Genomic DNA, 14712 nt, shown 5'->3' on the forward strand with positions numbered 1-14712 from the left:
CCAGTACTGCAAAATAAAATAAAACAAAATAAAATAAATAAAATAAAATGGCTTCTCTCAGAACTTCAGGAATTGAAACCTATCCTGTGATGTCCAGTTTGGGCTAGGCTCCGGCTAGATTTCAGTATAGCACACGTTGGGTTCGCTTGTCCAGGAAGATCTCAGTTTGCTTTCTCGTGGCTCTCATCAAAATCCCCGACACGGGCAGCAAAGAGCAGGACGCGTTTATTCAGGCTCAGGGCGTCAGCGTTTGTGGAGGTGCAGTCCAGGGTTGGCCAGCTCCAAGCAGACGCCATGGCGGCACGACCGGAGAGCTGCTCAGCTCATGGCAGCCGGAGGGCAGAGAGCAGCAGGAAGTGAGCAGGACAGACACGACCCCCAAGGCCCTTCCTCCAGTGACCGCCTGGCCCAGACACACCCGCCTGCCTGCATGCCACCCAGGAAGTCAATCGATTGTTAGGCCTTTGAATTTACCCTCTGGTAAGATCGCAGCTCACATTTCACCTGAGCATTTTTGCTTTGCCAGTACACGAGCTTTTCTAGGGACATTGTGCATTCAAGCCACAAACAAAAGGCTGTGTGTGTGTGTGTGTGTGTGTGTGTGTGTTTGTAATATAGGCAGATCTCTCTCTCTCTCACACACACACATACACAAAAAAGATAAATTATCTGGTTACTTATCATGCTTTTTCATTTTGTATTGATTTATTTTTTGTGTACTGGAGACTGAACCCAGGGGCATTCTACCTACGCGGTATACACCCAGCCCTGCCTCTTTCTTCTTTTTTCTTTCTTTTTTTTTTTTAAGAAACAAGGTTAATAGTTATATTTTCTTTAAAACATTGAGTCCACCCATGGTTTCCCTCACCATGACCAGGGAGGTGTGTATGTGGGGAGGTCATTCGCCCTTCTGGAAAAGCCAGTCAGTCATAGGACTGATTCTTGGTTCACTGGAAGCCCCAGCCTGCGCTGAGAACACCTCGCCTGCGTGTTGGTTTTTCTGAGTTAAACATCATATGCAGATCACCCCTAGATCACAGCAGATCACCTCTGGGTCCTGGCAGGTCACCTCTGGATCACAGCAGATCACCTCTGGGTCCTGGCAGGTCGCTTCTCGATCCCGGCGGTTTGCTTCATGGATCTTCAGTTTTGTTTCTTCACCTGTCCACACTGTTGAGGATCCATCAGCGCAAAGAATGTCTTGCTGAAAATCGCGATGGAGACGCTATTTCACTTTTTTAAAGAAAAGGCTCTCAATAAGCTGCCATTGAGCTCACTAAGACCTTGCTAAACCCAGCTGACAGGTGCAGGAAGTGTTTCAGTGACTACAAACCAGAGCAAAGGACCCCCTCCCACCCCAAGACAGAGCAAAGGACCCCCTCCCACCCCAAACCAGAGCAAAGGACCCCCTCCCACCCCAAACCAGAGCAAAGGACCCCCTCCCACCCCACAACAGAGCAAAGGACCCCCTCCCACCCCAAACCAGAACAAAGGACCCCCTCCCACCCCAAACCAGAGCAAAGGACCCCCTCCCACCCCACAACAGAGCAAAGGACCCCTTCCCACCCCACAACAGAGCAAAGGACCCCCTCCCACCCAAAACAGAGCAAAGGACCCCCTCCCACGCCACAACAGAGCAAAGGACCCCCTCCCACCCCAAAACAGAGCAAAGGACCCCTCCCACCCCACAACAGAGCAAAGGACCCCCTCCCACCCCACAACAGAGCAAAGGACCCCCTCCCACCCCAAACCAGAGCAAAGGACCCCCTCCCACCCCACAACAGAGCAAAGGACCCCCTCCCACCCCACAACAGAACAAAGGACCCCCTCCCACCCCAAACCAGAGCAAAGGACCCCCTCCCACCCCAGCCGCACGCAGAGGCGAGAGCGCCGAGCTGCTTTGTGTTTAGGACCCCGGCTTTGTCCGCCCTCACTCGTAAGTGACACAAAGCCCCATCACGAGCTGGAGCCTGTGTCACCCGGGCAGGGGCTGCAGCCCTCTGTCTCCTGCTCGTTGACTTCAGGACGCTGTCATGCTCATCAGGCTTCTCTCTTAGGAAAGCACGCCGTTCTTCATATCCATGGAGAGTTCAGGAGCTGAGCCGAGGCATGTTCCTTACAAGAGTCAAAACTTGCTGGGCGTGGTGGCGCACGCTTGCAATCCCAGCATTAGGGAGGCTGAGAGAGGAGGGTCGTGGTTCGCGGACAGCCTCAGCTACTACTTAGTGAGGCCCTTTGCAACTCAGTGAGATCCTGATTCAAAATAAAGAATAAAAAATAGGACTGAGGGTGCAGCTCGGAGGTAGAATGCCCCTCAGTTCCATCCCCAGTCCTGCAAAAACAAACAAATAAACAAACAAGAGTCAAAACTTGCCGTGCGTGGAGCTGCACACCTGTAATCTCAGCTACTGGGGAGGCTGAGGCAGGAGGATTCCAAGTTTGAGGCCAGCCTGATCAACTTAGTAAGACCCCATCTCAAAATAAAATGGGAAAGGCTGGGGTATGTATAGCTCAGTGGCCACGCACAAGGCCCTGGGTCTGATCTCCAGTTCTGAAACAAGTGTATGAAGTTTAATTTTTGTTGCTCTGGAAGTTGGTGAGCTGCTACCCCCCATGACTTAATTTGGGGGGACGGATGGCAGCTTGGTGTGTCCTGCTCTCTCAAAGGGGAAAACTGGGTTCTAGCTTGGACAGTTGGACGCATTAGGGTGGTTGGAGAGACAGAAGCCACTCAGTGTATTGGGAGACTTGATATTTGGTTTGAATAACCCTAAAAGCCGGTGGGGGGAGCGAAGGCCACACACCCTCATGGAGGGAAGCGGGGATTGTTGAGGCCGGGCAGCTTCCCGGTCACTTAGCCTTCTCAGTTGTGAGTATCGGGGTGGGGGGGCCCTCATGTCTCCAGGTGTCCCACCGCAGAATAAGGGCCTGGCTCTTCTCCCACATCCCAAGCCCCACACAACACCATCTATTGGAAGCCTCTGTCCTAAAATCAGCCCGGTGTCCAGCTATCCATGGGGTAGGGATTCCCTGGGGCCGGGGGAAGGGTGGTGCCGGTTAAGCCAGAGCATCAAATGTGCATAAGGTCCCAGAGCCGTGGCCCTGACACTTGGGTGGGAAGGAGTGGAGAGGATCAGGTGTATGAGGATGGGGACAGATGGGGACTGAGCCCCTCCCTGGGGCTCAGGAGCAAGGCCAGGCTTCTGAGACTCCGCCCATTTCCCCATCAATGGGGCCTGGATGGAGATGGCAGCCTAGGGCGGGGGACAGAGGAAGCTCCTTCCGCTTGGGACATTGTTAGGTCACGAACATTAGAGAATGAGCCTCCAGGACAGCGGTCCTCAACCAGGGTGACCCACCATCTCCCCAGCGGTCATGTGGCAGTGTCTGGACACAGATTTGGTTGCCATGGTGCCTGGGCAGGAGCTGGGGTGGGTTGCTACTGGCATCTAGCGGGGAGAGACAAGGATGCCGCATGGCAGCCCACCCCAAGGGCTCTCCAGCCCCCGAGCCAGGATGGCGGAGGCGGGGCCACGCCAGGGACTGAGACGGGACTGAAGACTGGGTGGTAGAAGGAGGAAGATGGCTGGTGGGTGGCCTGGGTGGCCTAGGCAGTAGGCCCGGGAGCCCTGTGTGTCCTTCTGTTGAGGACAGGGTTCTGTGTGGATACATTCTACAAATAACTGCCTTTACACTCTGTTCTTATTCACCCTGGCCGAGAGCGCTGCGGGCTCTCACCCCCGGGAACCTGCAGAAAATCAGCTCCTTTTATGGAGGAGAAAGAGGCGAAATCTGTATTCTCAAGTGAATTTTCACAGTGTTCTCACCTGCCTCGGTTTATGGCTGAGGGCCTTGGTTACAACACCGTGTGTGTGTGTGTGTGTGTGTGTGTGTGTGTGTGTGTGTGTGTGTGTAGCAAAGAAAGACACACACTGGTGCACGCGTGCGCATGCACACTTGGGAGCTGTGCCAGAGTGTCATTGTGAATTGGCAGCATCCTCTCTCCAGGACGCCGAGTCGATGCGTCTTTCCCTCTTGAAGCATTTGCAGGCTTCGCATCTGTCTACCCTGGCGGCTCCTGCTGGGAGCTGGCTGCACCCTGCTGCCTGGGCTGCTCCCCGGCCCACTCTGCAGCAGTGATGGGACCGCGCACCTCTCAGGTGAGCGGCCAGAGCCCCGAGTGGCCCTGGAGCAGCGTCCTCAGCCTTGTCTTCTACCTCGGCCTCTGGGAGAATTCTGTCTAGGGATCTGGCAGGAAGACAGTCAGCGGAAGGCTGGCCCTGGTCCAGGATACTGTCTCTCTGTCTCTGTCTCTGTCTCTGTCTCTGTCTCTGTCTCCCTCCCTCCCTCCCTCCCTCTCGAGGCCGCCTGTGACAGCACATTTTGTGCCCACGTAAACCCACACACGTGTCTGAGTGTCTTCTCTTTCCAGGGCACGCCACCATCACCAACTACTTGCTGAACTATTTCCCTGGTCTGGACCTTGAAAAGAGGAACAGCTTTGGCTTCACAGCCCTGATGAAAGCCGCCATGCAGGGCCGGACGGAATGCGTCAAAGCGCTGATGCTAGCAGGTACCTCCCTCCCTCCCTCCCTCCGGGCCCACGCAGCCTCCGAGCCGGGACACAGAGTTGCCCCCTTAAAGAATATGGCACCGAGATGAATCCCTCCAGGAGACCCCAGCCACTGCACCAGAGAACAGCCGGTCGAGGTGCATGGCTGTCACTATCTGAGTGGGCACATAGTCAAAGCAGGTGATTTTCAGGGCTGGGGAGGGAGATCCCAGCAGTGGGTACCCCACACGACACCCTTAACGTTTTCAGTACTGGGGATGGAACCCAGGGGTATGCTACCTCTAAGCTACACCCCAACCCTATTTTTTAATTCTTTATTTTGAAACCGGGTCTCACTGAGTTGCTAAAGGCCTCACCAAGTAGCTGAGGCTGGCCAAGAACCCAGATCCTCCTGTCTCAGCCTCTGGAATGCTGGGACTACGCTCTTAATTTTTTGATATTTTAATTGATGCATTATAACTACATCCCAGGTTCGTGCACGCATGGTCCCTCCTCCACACCCGCCCCGTCCCCCGTCCTTCCCGCGTGGTAGTGAGACGGACAGCCACACCTTCTGTGGAGCAGGCACTGTTCCAACTGTGTCCTTCCTCCAGCCTCCTTCACCTCCACGTCTCCCCTCCCCCGAGCCCCCTCCATGATTCTACTGGGGCCTCATTGGTCTAAAGCCCCGTTTGGTTTTTATTTTATATGTAGCTTCCATACTTGAGAGAGAAACATGGGACCTTTGACTCCCAGACTGGCTGCTCTCACTTAGCACAATCCATGCATTTCCCTGTAAATGTTCTCGTTTCATTCTTCTCTGTGGAGGAGGAGGAGGAGGAGGAGGAGGAGGAGGAGGAGGAGGAGGAGGACACGACTCCACTGTGTATATATACCAGTATCTTTTTTTTTGCGGGTCTGGGGATGGAACCCAGGGCATTCTACCTCCGCGCTCCACCTCCAGCCCTAATTTTATTCTTTATTTTGAAACAGGGTCTCACTGAGTTGCAGAGGGCCTCACTCAGTAGCTGAGGCTGTCCGCGAACTGAGATCCTCCTGTCTCAGCCTCCCAAGTGCTGGGATTACAAGCGTGCGCCCCCACGCCCGGCTATTTACCAGTCTCTTTATCCCCTTCTGGCTCCTCTGTGCTGAGCTCTGGGAGCGGGTGACATCACCCTGTCCCTGAGCCTCCTCCTGCCCTCCCCTCCCCAGCCCTGTTCATTTTGTTCTTCTTCAGAAACATGTGCCTGTAGATGGCAAGACCGTGCTGACAGGAGGGTGCAGGACGGCTCTGGGCACGCTGCCCCCTGCTTGCCAGTGGTTGGGGCTGCGTGGTGGTTTCAGTTCTCTGTGGCAGTCCTCAGGCTGTGGCTTTGGGCCAGCAGGGCCTCCCACCTGTCCTTTACAGCTTTGTCATCCTGGAGAAGACACTCCCAGGCCCCCTGCAAGCAGGAGCAGAGGCCTCTTTCTCCCCACCTCCCCGAGGATGAAGAGTGACAGTACTTGCCGAAGGCTCAAGGGCTCTATGTTTTGATGAGCCGCTGAGCTCAGTTCCTTGTGACTAACCCCTGACTCTTTTCCTGACTCGAAACTGGAATCAACAATAATGTTTGGTGCAAACTCACCCGGTTATTTTGGGAATTAAGTGAGAAAATGTGAATAAAGCGCAGAGTGTTGGATGCAGAGTTAGACACCTAACATCTCAGTAGCTGCTGCTACTTTTGAATTTCGTTGTTTTAATTTATCTTCATGTTTATTCTCGGCACTGGATTCAGCCGATCTGAAAGGATCTAGAGGATCTAGTAAAAAAAAAAACTAGAGTTTCTGAAGAGGTGGCATTTGCCCTCTTGGTCCAGTCCTGTTACTATAACAAAATGTCACAGATGCGGTAATTTATAAACAACAGAGGTTTGCTGCTGGAGGCTGGGAGGTCCAGGATCAAGGGAGCAGCAGATCTGATGTCTGGGGAGGCGTTTCCTTCCTGTTAGGTCCTCTGGTGTTGGAAGGGACAAGGGACTTCCTCGTGGCTCGTCATGAAGCTCCACCTCTTAAAGGCTCCGCCTCATCACGCCATCACCATGGGTATGACTTTCCCACGTGTGTATTTTGGGGACACCAGCACTCAGCCCTTTGTTAACCTGGGGATGGTGCTGAGTTTCCAGAACCCCTCCTGGGGGGGCCCCACACGTGGCCGGCACGTGTCCCAGCCTCCTCTGGTCTCACCGTTTCTCAGTCTTTACTGCTGCTTATGACCCAATACCATCCTGTCTCTCAACTGCACCTGGTTTTTCCCTCGGCTGTGGTGGTAACATTCAAACTTTGGGTTTTTCTCTCTTTGCTTTAAATTGTCTTAGGGGAAGTTATAGGGAAATATTTTGTTTTCAGTATTGGGAATTGGCCCAGGGGCATTCTGCTTTCAAGCCACACCCCCAGCCCTAATATTTTTTTTTATCTTTACTATGAGAGTTTACAAAGTTGCAGAGGGCCTCACTAAGTAGCTGAGGCTGGCTGCGAACCTGTGATCCTCCTGTCTTAGCCTCTCAAGTACTGGGATTATGAGAGTGCGCTACCTCAGGCCTGGCTTTAGAAAATAAATTTAATGAACAAAAACAGAAACCTTGAAGATGGGAAACCTTCTTAAAAAGATGACAATTAAGGTTGATCCACTGATGGTGCTTTTTATTCTGTGGCAGGTGCATTTTTTAAAAGAAAGGTGTCAGTTTCAACAGTTGGCTCTGTCTGTCCTGAGTCAATGGAACTGATCTTTCCCAATTAATGGTGACCGTGGTATGCTTTTGTGTTCGTGTAATGGTGACCGTGGGATGCTTCTGTGTTCGGTGGTGAAACTTCACCCACTTTGTTGCCCCTGGGTCTGGTTAGGATGGAGGATAGATCTTGTCTAGTTAGGATGGAGTAATGGAGTACAGATCTTGTCTGGTTAGGATGGAGGACAGATCTTGTCTAGTTAGGATGGAGTAATGGAGTGCAGATCTTGTCTGGTTAGGATGGAGGACAGATCTTGTCTAGTTAGGATGGAGTAATGGAGTACAGATCTTGTCTAGTTAGGATGGAGTAATGGAGTACAGATCTTGTCTGGTTAGGATGGAGGACAGATCTTGTCTAGTTAGGATGGAGTAATGGAGTGCAGATCTTGTCTGGTTAGGATGGAGCACAGTACAGATCTTGAGCAATTTACTTTTTTTAACTGAACATCTGTAATACCAGTCACATTACTGCATTTTCCCTGACGAATTAATTTGAATAACCAACTCTTTTTTGGGGGGGAGGGGAGGCCAATAGCCTTCCAATCATTTTGGAAAATGTGTGGGGCTCAGTTTCAGTGTTCCTGTCATTTCTTCTTCCCTGGACCTCTTAGCAGGTCCAGACATTTGCTGAAGCGTGTATACATAGGATTATAAAAATGCTTTCCACATCTCTTGGGAAGCTGAGCCTGTGTGGGGCAGTGCACTTCTGGTGAACACTGCTCCCTTCTGCCTCCGTTATTTGGTTACAAATTGGACTTTGGGCTTATATCTCCCTTTTCCCTGTCTCTCCTCCATCAGAGTCTAGGATAATCCCCACAAGCATGGTCCTACTGTGTTCCTCCTGGAACACACATGGCACAGAGTAGAGAGGCCAGGGGAAACGACTAAGAACTCATGACCCTGGCATCCAGGCTGGCTCCTCCGCTTACGGTCTCTCCACGGGGTCTCAGTTTCCTTTTCTTAGGATGAGGCTAATGGGAGCCACACAGCCAGAAGTCATGATGGAGACTCGTTTCCCCTTAGGATGGCCCTGGATGCATGCCTAGCTTGGAAGCCTGTACATGTGCCAGTTAGGATTATCATGATTTTGTTGGTAAATTTATAATCTCAGCAGTTACTTGTTTTTGGAGTACTGGGGTCTGAACCCAGGGGTGCTCTTCCACTGAGCCCCATCCCCAGCCCTTTTTATTTTTATTTTAAAGCAGGGTGTCCCTAAGCTATCCAGGCTGGCCTTAAACCTGCGATCCTCCTGCCTCAGCCTCCTGAGTCGCTGGAATTACAGGTGTGTGCCGCCATGCCTGGTTTAGTAGTTATTTATTAAGTAAACAGAAGAATATGGCTATTTTTCTCTTTGAGAAATAGCTTTGCAATGAGAGCCTTAAGCTTTTCATTGAGGGTAATAAGTGCGTAACCCAGGGGCTTCTTAATGCTGGCGCTGTTGCAATTTGGGGGCCAGTTGAGTCTGTTGTGGAGGCGGCCCTGCCAACTGCGGGGTGTTTGACATCCTTGGCCTACCTGCTAGGTGACTAAAGTGCCCTCCAGTGGTGACAACCAAAAGTGTCTCCAGGCGAGCCCTCCCCCTGGGTGAGGGGGATGACCTCCCTCTGGGAACCACAGAATAACTACTACGCGCCACCGGGAAGGAAGCATAAAGGAAGAAGAGATGCTTCTGTCCGTGGATATGGTTTTCCTTTCCACCTGGTTCTGTGCTCTTGCCTAAAAGAAGGACGTGACACCGTTTCAGGGAGGGTGTGAGCTGCTCCAGGCTTCAGTCAGAGCGTTTAACTTCTAGACCATTTCATTGGCTGCACCCACCACTACATTAGCCTGCAGTTCTTCCCAGAAAGGGGCTTTCATTTTCCTTATACAGTAGATGTGAATGATGTTTTTGTTGTTGTTCTTGTTGATTTTGTTTTTGTGGTACTAGGGATTGAACCCAGGGGCATTCCACTTCTGACCTCTACCTTCAGTGCTGTTATATTTAATTTTGGGGATGGAACCCAGAGGCATTCTACCTCTGAGCTACACCCTTATCCCGACTTTTTATTCTTTTTTTTTTTTTTTTTTTTTTTGGTGTGTGTGGTCCTGGGGATGGAACCCAGGAGCCTTCTACCTCTGGGTTACACTTCCAGATCTATTTTATTTTTTATTTGGAAACAGGGTCTCACTAAGTTGTTGAGAGCCTCACTAAGTTGCTAAGGCTGGCTTTGAACCTGCAGTCCTCTGTCTCAGCCTCCCAAGCACTAGGATTACAAGCGTGTGCCACCATGCCTGGCTTATTCTTTCTTTCTTTTTTTTTTTTTTTAGTAATTTTTTATTGGTGCATTGTAGTCATACACCTCAATGGGATAAACTTGTGGAGATATAGGTGCACACATCACCCAGTCAACCCCTACCCAATGTCTAACCCCTTCCCTCCCCCTCCCTCCCACCCATGCTTGGCTTCCTGATTGACTTTGATATGTTTAAGTACATCGTGTGCTTTAAAGAGTTTCCCTTATCCTCCCTCTCATCCCCTCAGATATGTCACCTTCATTGCTCCTCTAGAGGGTCCCTTCTTCATCTAGAGTTTCTCCTGTTACCCATTTCTTCCTAATATTTTTCACATTAAGAAATGCCTCTGATTTCTTATTTTTTTTGTGACATTTCACTGTAAATGCCATAATTTTGTTCTCCCTTATGGCTGAGAAAAATTCCATTGTGTACAAATCACATAGTTTTGAAATCCACTCATCCGTTGAAGGACATCTTGGCTGGTTCCACAGTTTGGCTGGTGAACTGTGCAGCTATGAACATGGTTCTTCATGCATTAGTTTGGTATTTTGGTTTTCATTCTTTTTGGTAGACACCCAGAGGTGGTGTTGCTGGATCATATGGTAAGTTCATTTTCCTTCTTCTGATGATCTTCTATACTGTTCTCCAAAGTGGTTGCACCAACTTGCAATCCCACCAACAATGTATTAGAGCTTCTATTTCTCCACACTTAATCCCACTTACTGAAAACCTGAAAGCCAGAAGGTGAGTAACTTTGACAGGATGATCCACTCACAACCAAATTTTTTCTAATTGAGGTCACTTGGATCTGGAAATCTGCTGAGAGATATGTGAGGCAGCGGCAGCTTCTAGTGCTTCCTGGCCACACAGCTGAAGAAATCTGCTGGCCCTTTGCTGTGGAGCAGGCCCCAGTTCCAGGCCTGCCGCGCAACAGCCTCCGGGCCTGGCCTCACTGGCTCCAGACCCTGCCTCACACCATGGCATGCTCCGGGCCCAGCCTCACTGGCTCCAGACCTGGCCTCGCCTTGGGGAAGGCTCTCTCTCTCTCTCTCTCTCTCTCTCTCTCTCTCTCTCTCTCTCTCTCTCTCTCTCCCTCCCTCCCTCCCTCCCTCCCTCTCTCTCTCCCTCTCTCTCTCTCTCTCTCTCTCTCTCCCCGAACATTTCTTACATAGTATGTTGTCCAGAGTTCCTGAGCATGTGGGGCAAGTGCAGTCTACTTTCGAGGAGATTTCCTCAAAAGTTCTGTTTGGATTCGAATGAATTTTCCTGCCTCTCCCCAAAGCTGGCCGCCGACGCCATCTGGCCCTCTTCCCAAGCATTTTTCTTACATAGTATGTTGTCCAGAATTCCTGAGCATTTGGGGCAGGAGCAGCCTTTTGTTTGGGAGATTTCTCCAACAGTTTAAGGCAGTTTGGATTGGATTTATATACCGCTCTCGAATACTGGCCGCCGCCACCACCGCCGCCATCTCCACCATCTAGGTCTTTCTCTTCTCCCTTATATTTAGGTAGGAAGTCATGGCTATAAATGTTTCTATATGTTGTCCCAATCAGATATTAACCAAAAATCTGATGTCTGGGGTTTCTCAGAGGAATACATGTCCTATTTGGCCGCTGCCAGCTATCGTCGCTGTGGTGCTGCCATCTTATTCTTTATTTTATTTTATTTTATTTTGGTGGTACTGGGGTTCCTGGAAGCCCTTCTACCTCTGGGCTACACTCCCAGACCTATTTTTACATTTTTATTTGGAAACAGGGTCTCCTAAGCCAGCGCGCGCGGCTGGCTTCGAACCTGCACGATCCTCCTGTCTCTGCCTCCCAAGTGCGGGGATTACAAGCGTGCGCCACCACGCCTGGCTCTTATTCTTTATTTTGAAACAGGGTCTCACAGGTTGCGGAGGGCCTCACTAAGTAGCTGAGGTTGGCCACGAACCCAGATCCTCCTGTCTTGGGCCTCCAAGTACTTGGATTACAAGCGTGTGCCACCATGCCCGGCTTCCTGTGATCATTTTAAAAGCAAAACGCACAAGCATTACTATGTATTAGTGGTTAAAAATACATATCTCATTCTAATTTTTTTCAAATGCAGTATTCTTCCATTCCTAAGTGTTTTTTTGCACCTGAGTTAAATATCTAAGATGCAATTTTATCATATTCAGTAGCAAACACTTCCATTTATTTATTTATTTATTTATTTATTTATTTATTTATTTGCTTATTTATTTTGTAGTGCTGGGGATTGAAACCAGAGGCATTCTACCTCCAAGCTATACTCCGAGTCCTTTTTATTTATTTTGTTTTAAAACAGGGTTGTGCTGGGTTCCTGAGCCTTGCTATCTGCGGAGGCTTTCCTTCAATCTTCGAACCTCCTATCTCAGCCTCCCAAGTACTGGGATTACAGGTGTGTGCCGCCATGCCCGGCTAAACACTTGCATTTATACGTGATAAAGATTGAATGAAACAAATCTCTAAACGGTTTAGATTTTCTCAGTCTATGACAGGCGACGACATGTCAGCGCGCACCTACATTGCCTGGTAGAACAAAGTCATATTAGAACCATCAGCACTTCAGATTTTTTTTTTGGGGGGGGGGTGGTTACTAGGGCTGGAACCCAAGGCCATTCTATCTCTGAGCTACATCCCCAGCTCTGTTTTTTATTTTTTATTTTGAAACAGGGTCTCACTGAGTTGCAAGAACTTTGGATTTTAATTAAAATATATATATATATATATATATATATATATATATATATATATATATATATATATATATCTCCCCAGCTTCTTCAACCCTGATTTAGCAGACCTTTGGCTTCCTAGTAATACCACCTGTGCTGATGAGAATCGCAAGGGAGCCCGCAGGACCTCGTTAATTCAGTGGGATATTAATGTCCCAGAGCGACAGGTCTATTTAAATACGCGGCTCTGCGAAGCTGTATCAAGGACATGGGTTTTTTCCTGTGGAGGTTGCCAGGTTCCAGACTTGCCTTAGAGAGCTCACTTTTACACCGAAGTGCACTATCATTTCCTCAGCCTGTGGGAAGAAAAGAAGCAAAAAAAATAAACCTTGAATCTTGCTGCAGTCCCAGGGAGGACAGTGGACGGACGGGAGCCGGGAGTGGACAGCGGTTATCAGCCTCTGGTCGTCCTGGTCTTAGGCGAGCCCCGCCTGCCTGTGCACTCTGCGAAACCAGACACTTCATGTCAATACAAAGCTTGCCTTCTGCTGATCAGGAAAATAGGAATCTCCTCCCGTGGACTGAGAATTTGCCACATTGGGATGGCTTCAAGTTATTAGCCAGAGAGAAAACTGTAAGTCAGGAATTGCATACCACCGCCCAAAGCAAATCCCGAGGCAAGGACCTGGGGGTAAGTGGTGTTTCTGGAAGGTGACTCACAGGAAGAGGTGCATAGGGAGGAGTGTGAGTTGAGAAGGGACAGACGGATGGATGGACGGATGGATGGATACTGCTGTGGAGGCTGTGAGCTCCTGAGCAGGTCACATCGTGGGTGGGCACGCGAGGCTCAGACCTTCCAGGCCCTCTGACAGCTGAGGAAATGCATTTCAGAAATGGCCCACCGAGGAGCAGGGAAGCGGGAGAGTCATCCTCCAGCTGTGGTCCCTCGTGGGGTTGGGGCGCGCCCTTCCCACCTGCCTGGCCACAGAGGTGGCCTGTCTTCCCTGCTGGCCGGGGCAGGCCCTTCACCCTGGTTTGTCCAGGTCCAGGCTAGAGAGACACGGCGGGGGAGATGGTGAGGGCCGGCCCACTCAAGGAGACCTGGGCTGAGCTCCGAAAGGTGGAGGCCATCAGGGTCAGTGCTGGTGGAGAAGCCCCCACCCACCTCCCCCTAATTTTCTGACCCCGAGAATAACTATAGAAAGTGAGGTTTTCCTCTTTAGCACTTCTATTCATTCATTTATTTATTTATTTTTTGGTGGTACTAGGGATTAAGCACTGGAACATTTTACCTCTGAGCTACTTCCCAACCCTTTTATTTTCTTTCTTGAAACAGGGTCCCACTGGGTTGCTGAGAGTCTAAGTCGCTGAGGCTGGTTGTGAACCTCAGTCTTCCTTCTCAGTTTCCTGAGTACTGGGGTTACAGGTGTGCACCACCAGGCCCTAGGCTTTAGCTCTTGTTGGGAATGCTATCCACTGCCAATGATAGAGATCCCATCTTGATAGTGGCTTATGGAAGCCAGGCACGATTTTCTTACCTCACTAAGTCTCCAGGTTGGAGGTCACTGTCAGGAGCTGGTCTACAGCCCTGGAAGGTATCACAAGTCCTGGTCCTCATCTGTCCACTCCCCTTAGCCTGTTGACGTGTCCCCTCTTGATGCTACGAGTCACTAGACCCCATGGGCTCTGACCCGTGTCATGGACAGGAGACAGCAAAGTCAGCAATCCCTTTACTCAGAAGGCAAACCCCGCTTTGGGGCTCGCTGTCCAGCGTGGGTGGCATGGAGCAGGACGGTAGTCATTAGGCTCGACCAGTGATTCTGAGACAAGAGTCAGATTGTCCCCCAGGTGACATCTGATAACAGAGGGAGACATTTTTGGCCGTCACCACTGCTGGGGTGCTATTGGCATTTCATCAGTAGAGCCCAAAGATGCCATGAAAAGTCTTGACAGAACATTGGATGGAGCCCACAGCAAATAATTATCAGGCTGAAAGTGCCATAGATTGCCAGGTTGAAAGCACCAAGGTTGAGCAGCCCTGGGCTAGGCCGCTCATGGTCCATCTCCAGATGGGGAATGGCCTTGAATGAAATGGAGGATTTGGTGTAGACAACGCAGTACGCATCGGGGTGGCACACGGTCTCAGGGGCCCGCTGGAGGCGTGCGTTCAAGCTGTGGTAGGTTCGATGCTGTGGGTCGGGAGGCAGAGACACTGGTGATCTCCCAGGGAGGAGGTGGGGATGGTGGCAGTTTAGAAGGTTTCCACAGTCTTTGAAAGATATTCATATAAAATGTTAAGCCTCAGTGCAAACAGCCTTCAGCATCCTGGGTTCTGTATCCATGGATTCAGCTAACTTCAGATAGAAAATATTAAAAAGATGCACCTGTACCAAATGTGTACAAACCTTTTTCTTGTCACTGTTCCCCAAATAATTCAGTGTCTA

At 50.3% G+C, this 14712-nt stretch overlaps 1 protein-coding gene across 2 annotated transcripts in view; it reads left to right on the top strand.

Moving 5' to 3' along the window:
- The window catches only part of ANKRD33B (ankyrin repeat domain 33B), a gene marked incomplete at both ends in the record, with an annotated part of 81002 nt that overhangs the window by 61914 nt on the left and 4376 nt on the right, over positions 1 to 14712 (top strand). For both annotated transcript variants that reach the window (XM_080719738.1, XM_080719739.1), the window contains one exon: positions 4433 to 4573. In XM_080719738.1, the coding sequence (XP_080575864.1) occupies positions 4433 to 4573 (141 nt within the window). The remainder of the gene's footprint in view (positions 1 to 4432; positions 4574 to 14712) is intronic.

This window comes from Muscardinus avellanarius (genome assembly GCF_963383645.1).
Source record: "Muscardinus avellanarius genome assembly, chromosome: 1".
NCBI classification, from domain to species: domain Eukaryota; kingdom Metazoa; phylum Chordata; class Mammalia; order Rodentia; family Gliridae; genus Muscardinus; species Muscardinus avellanarius.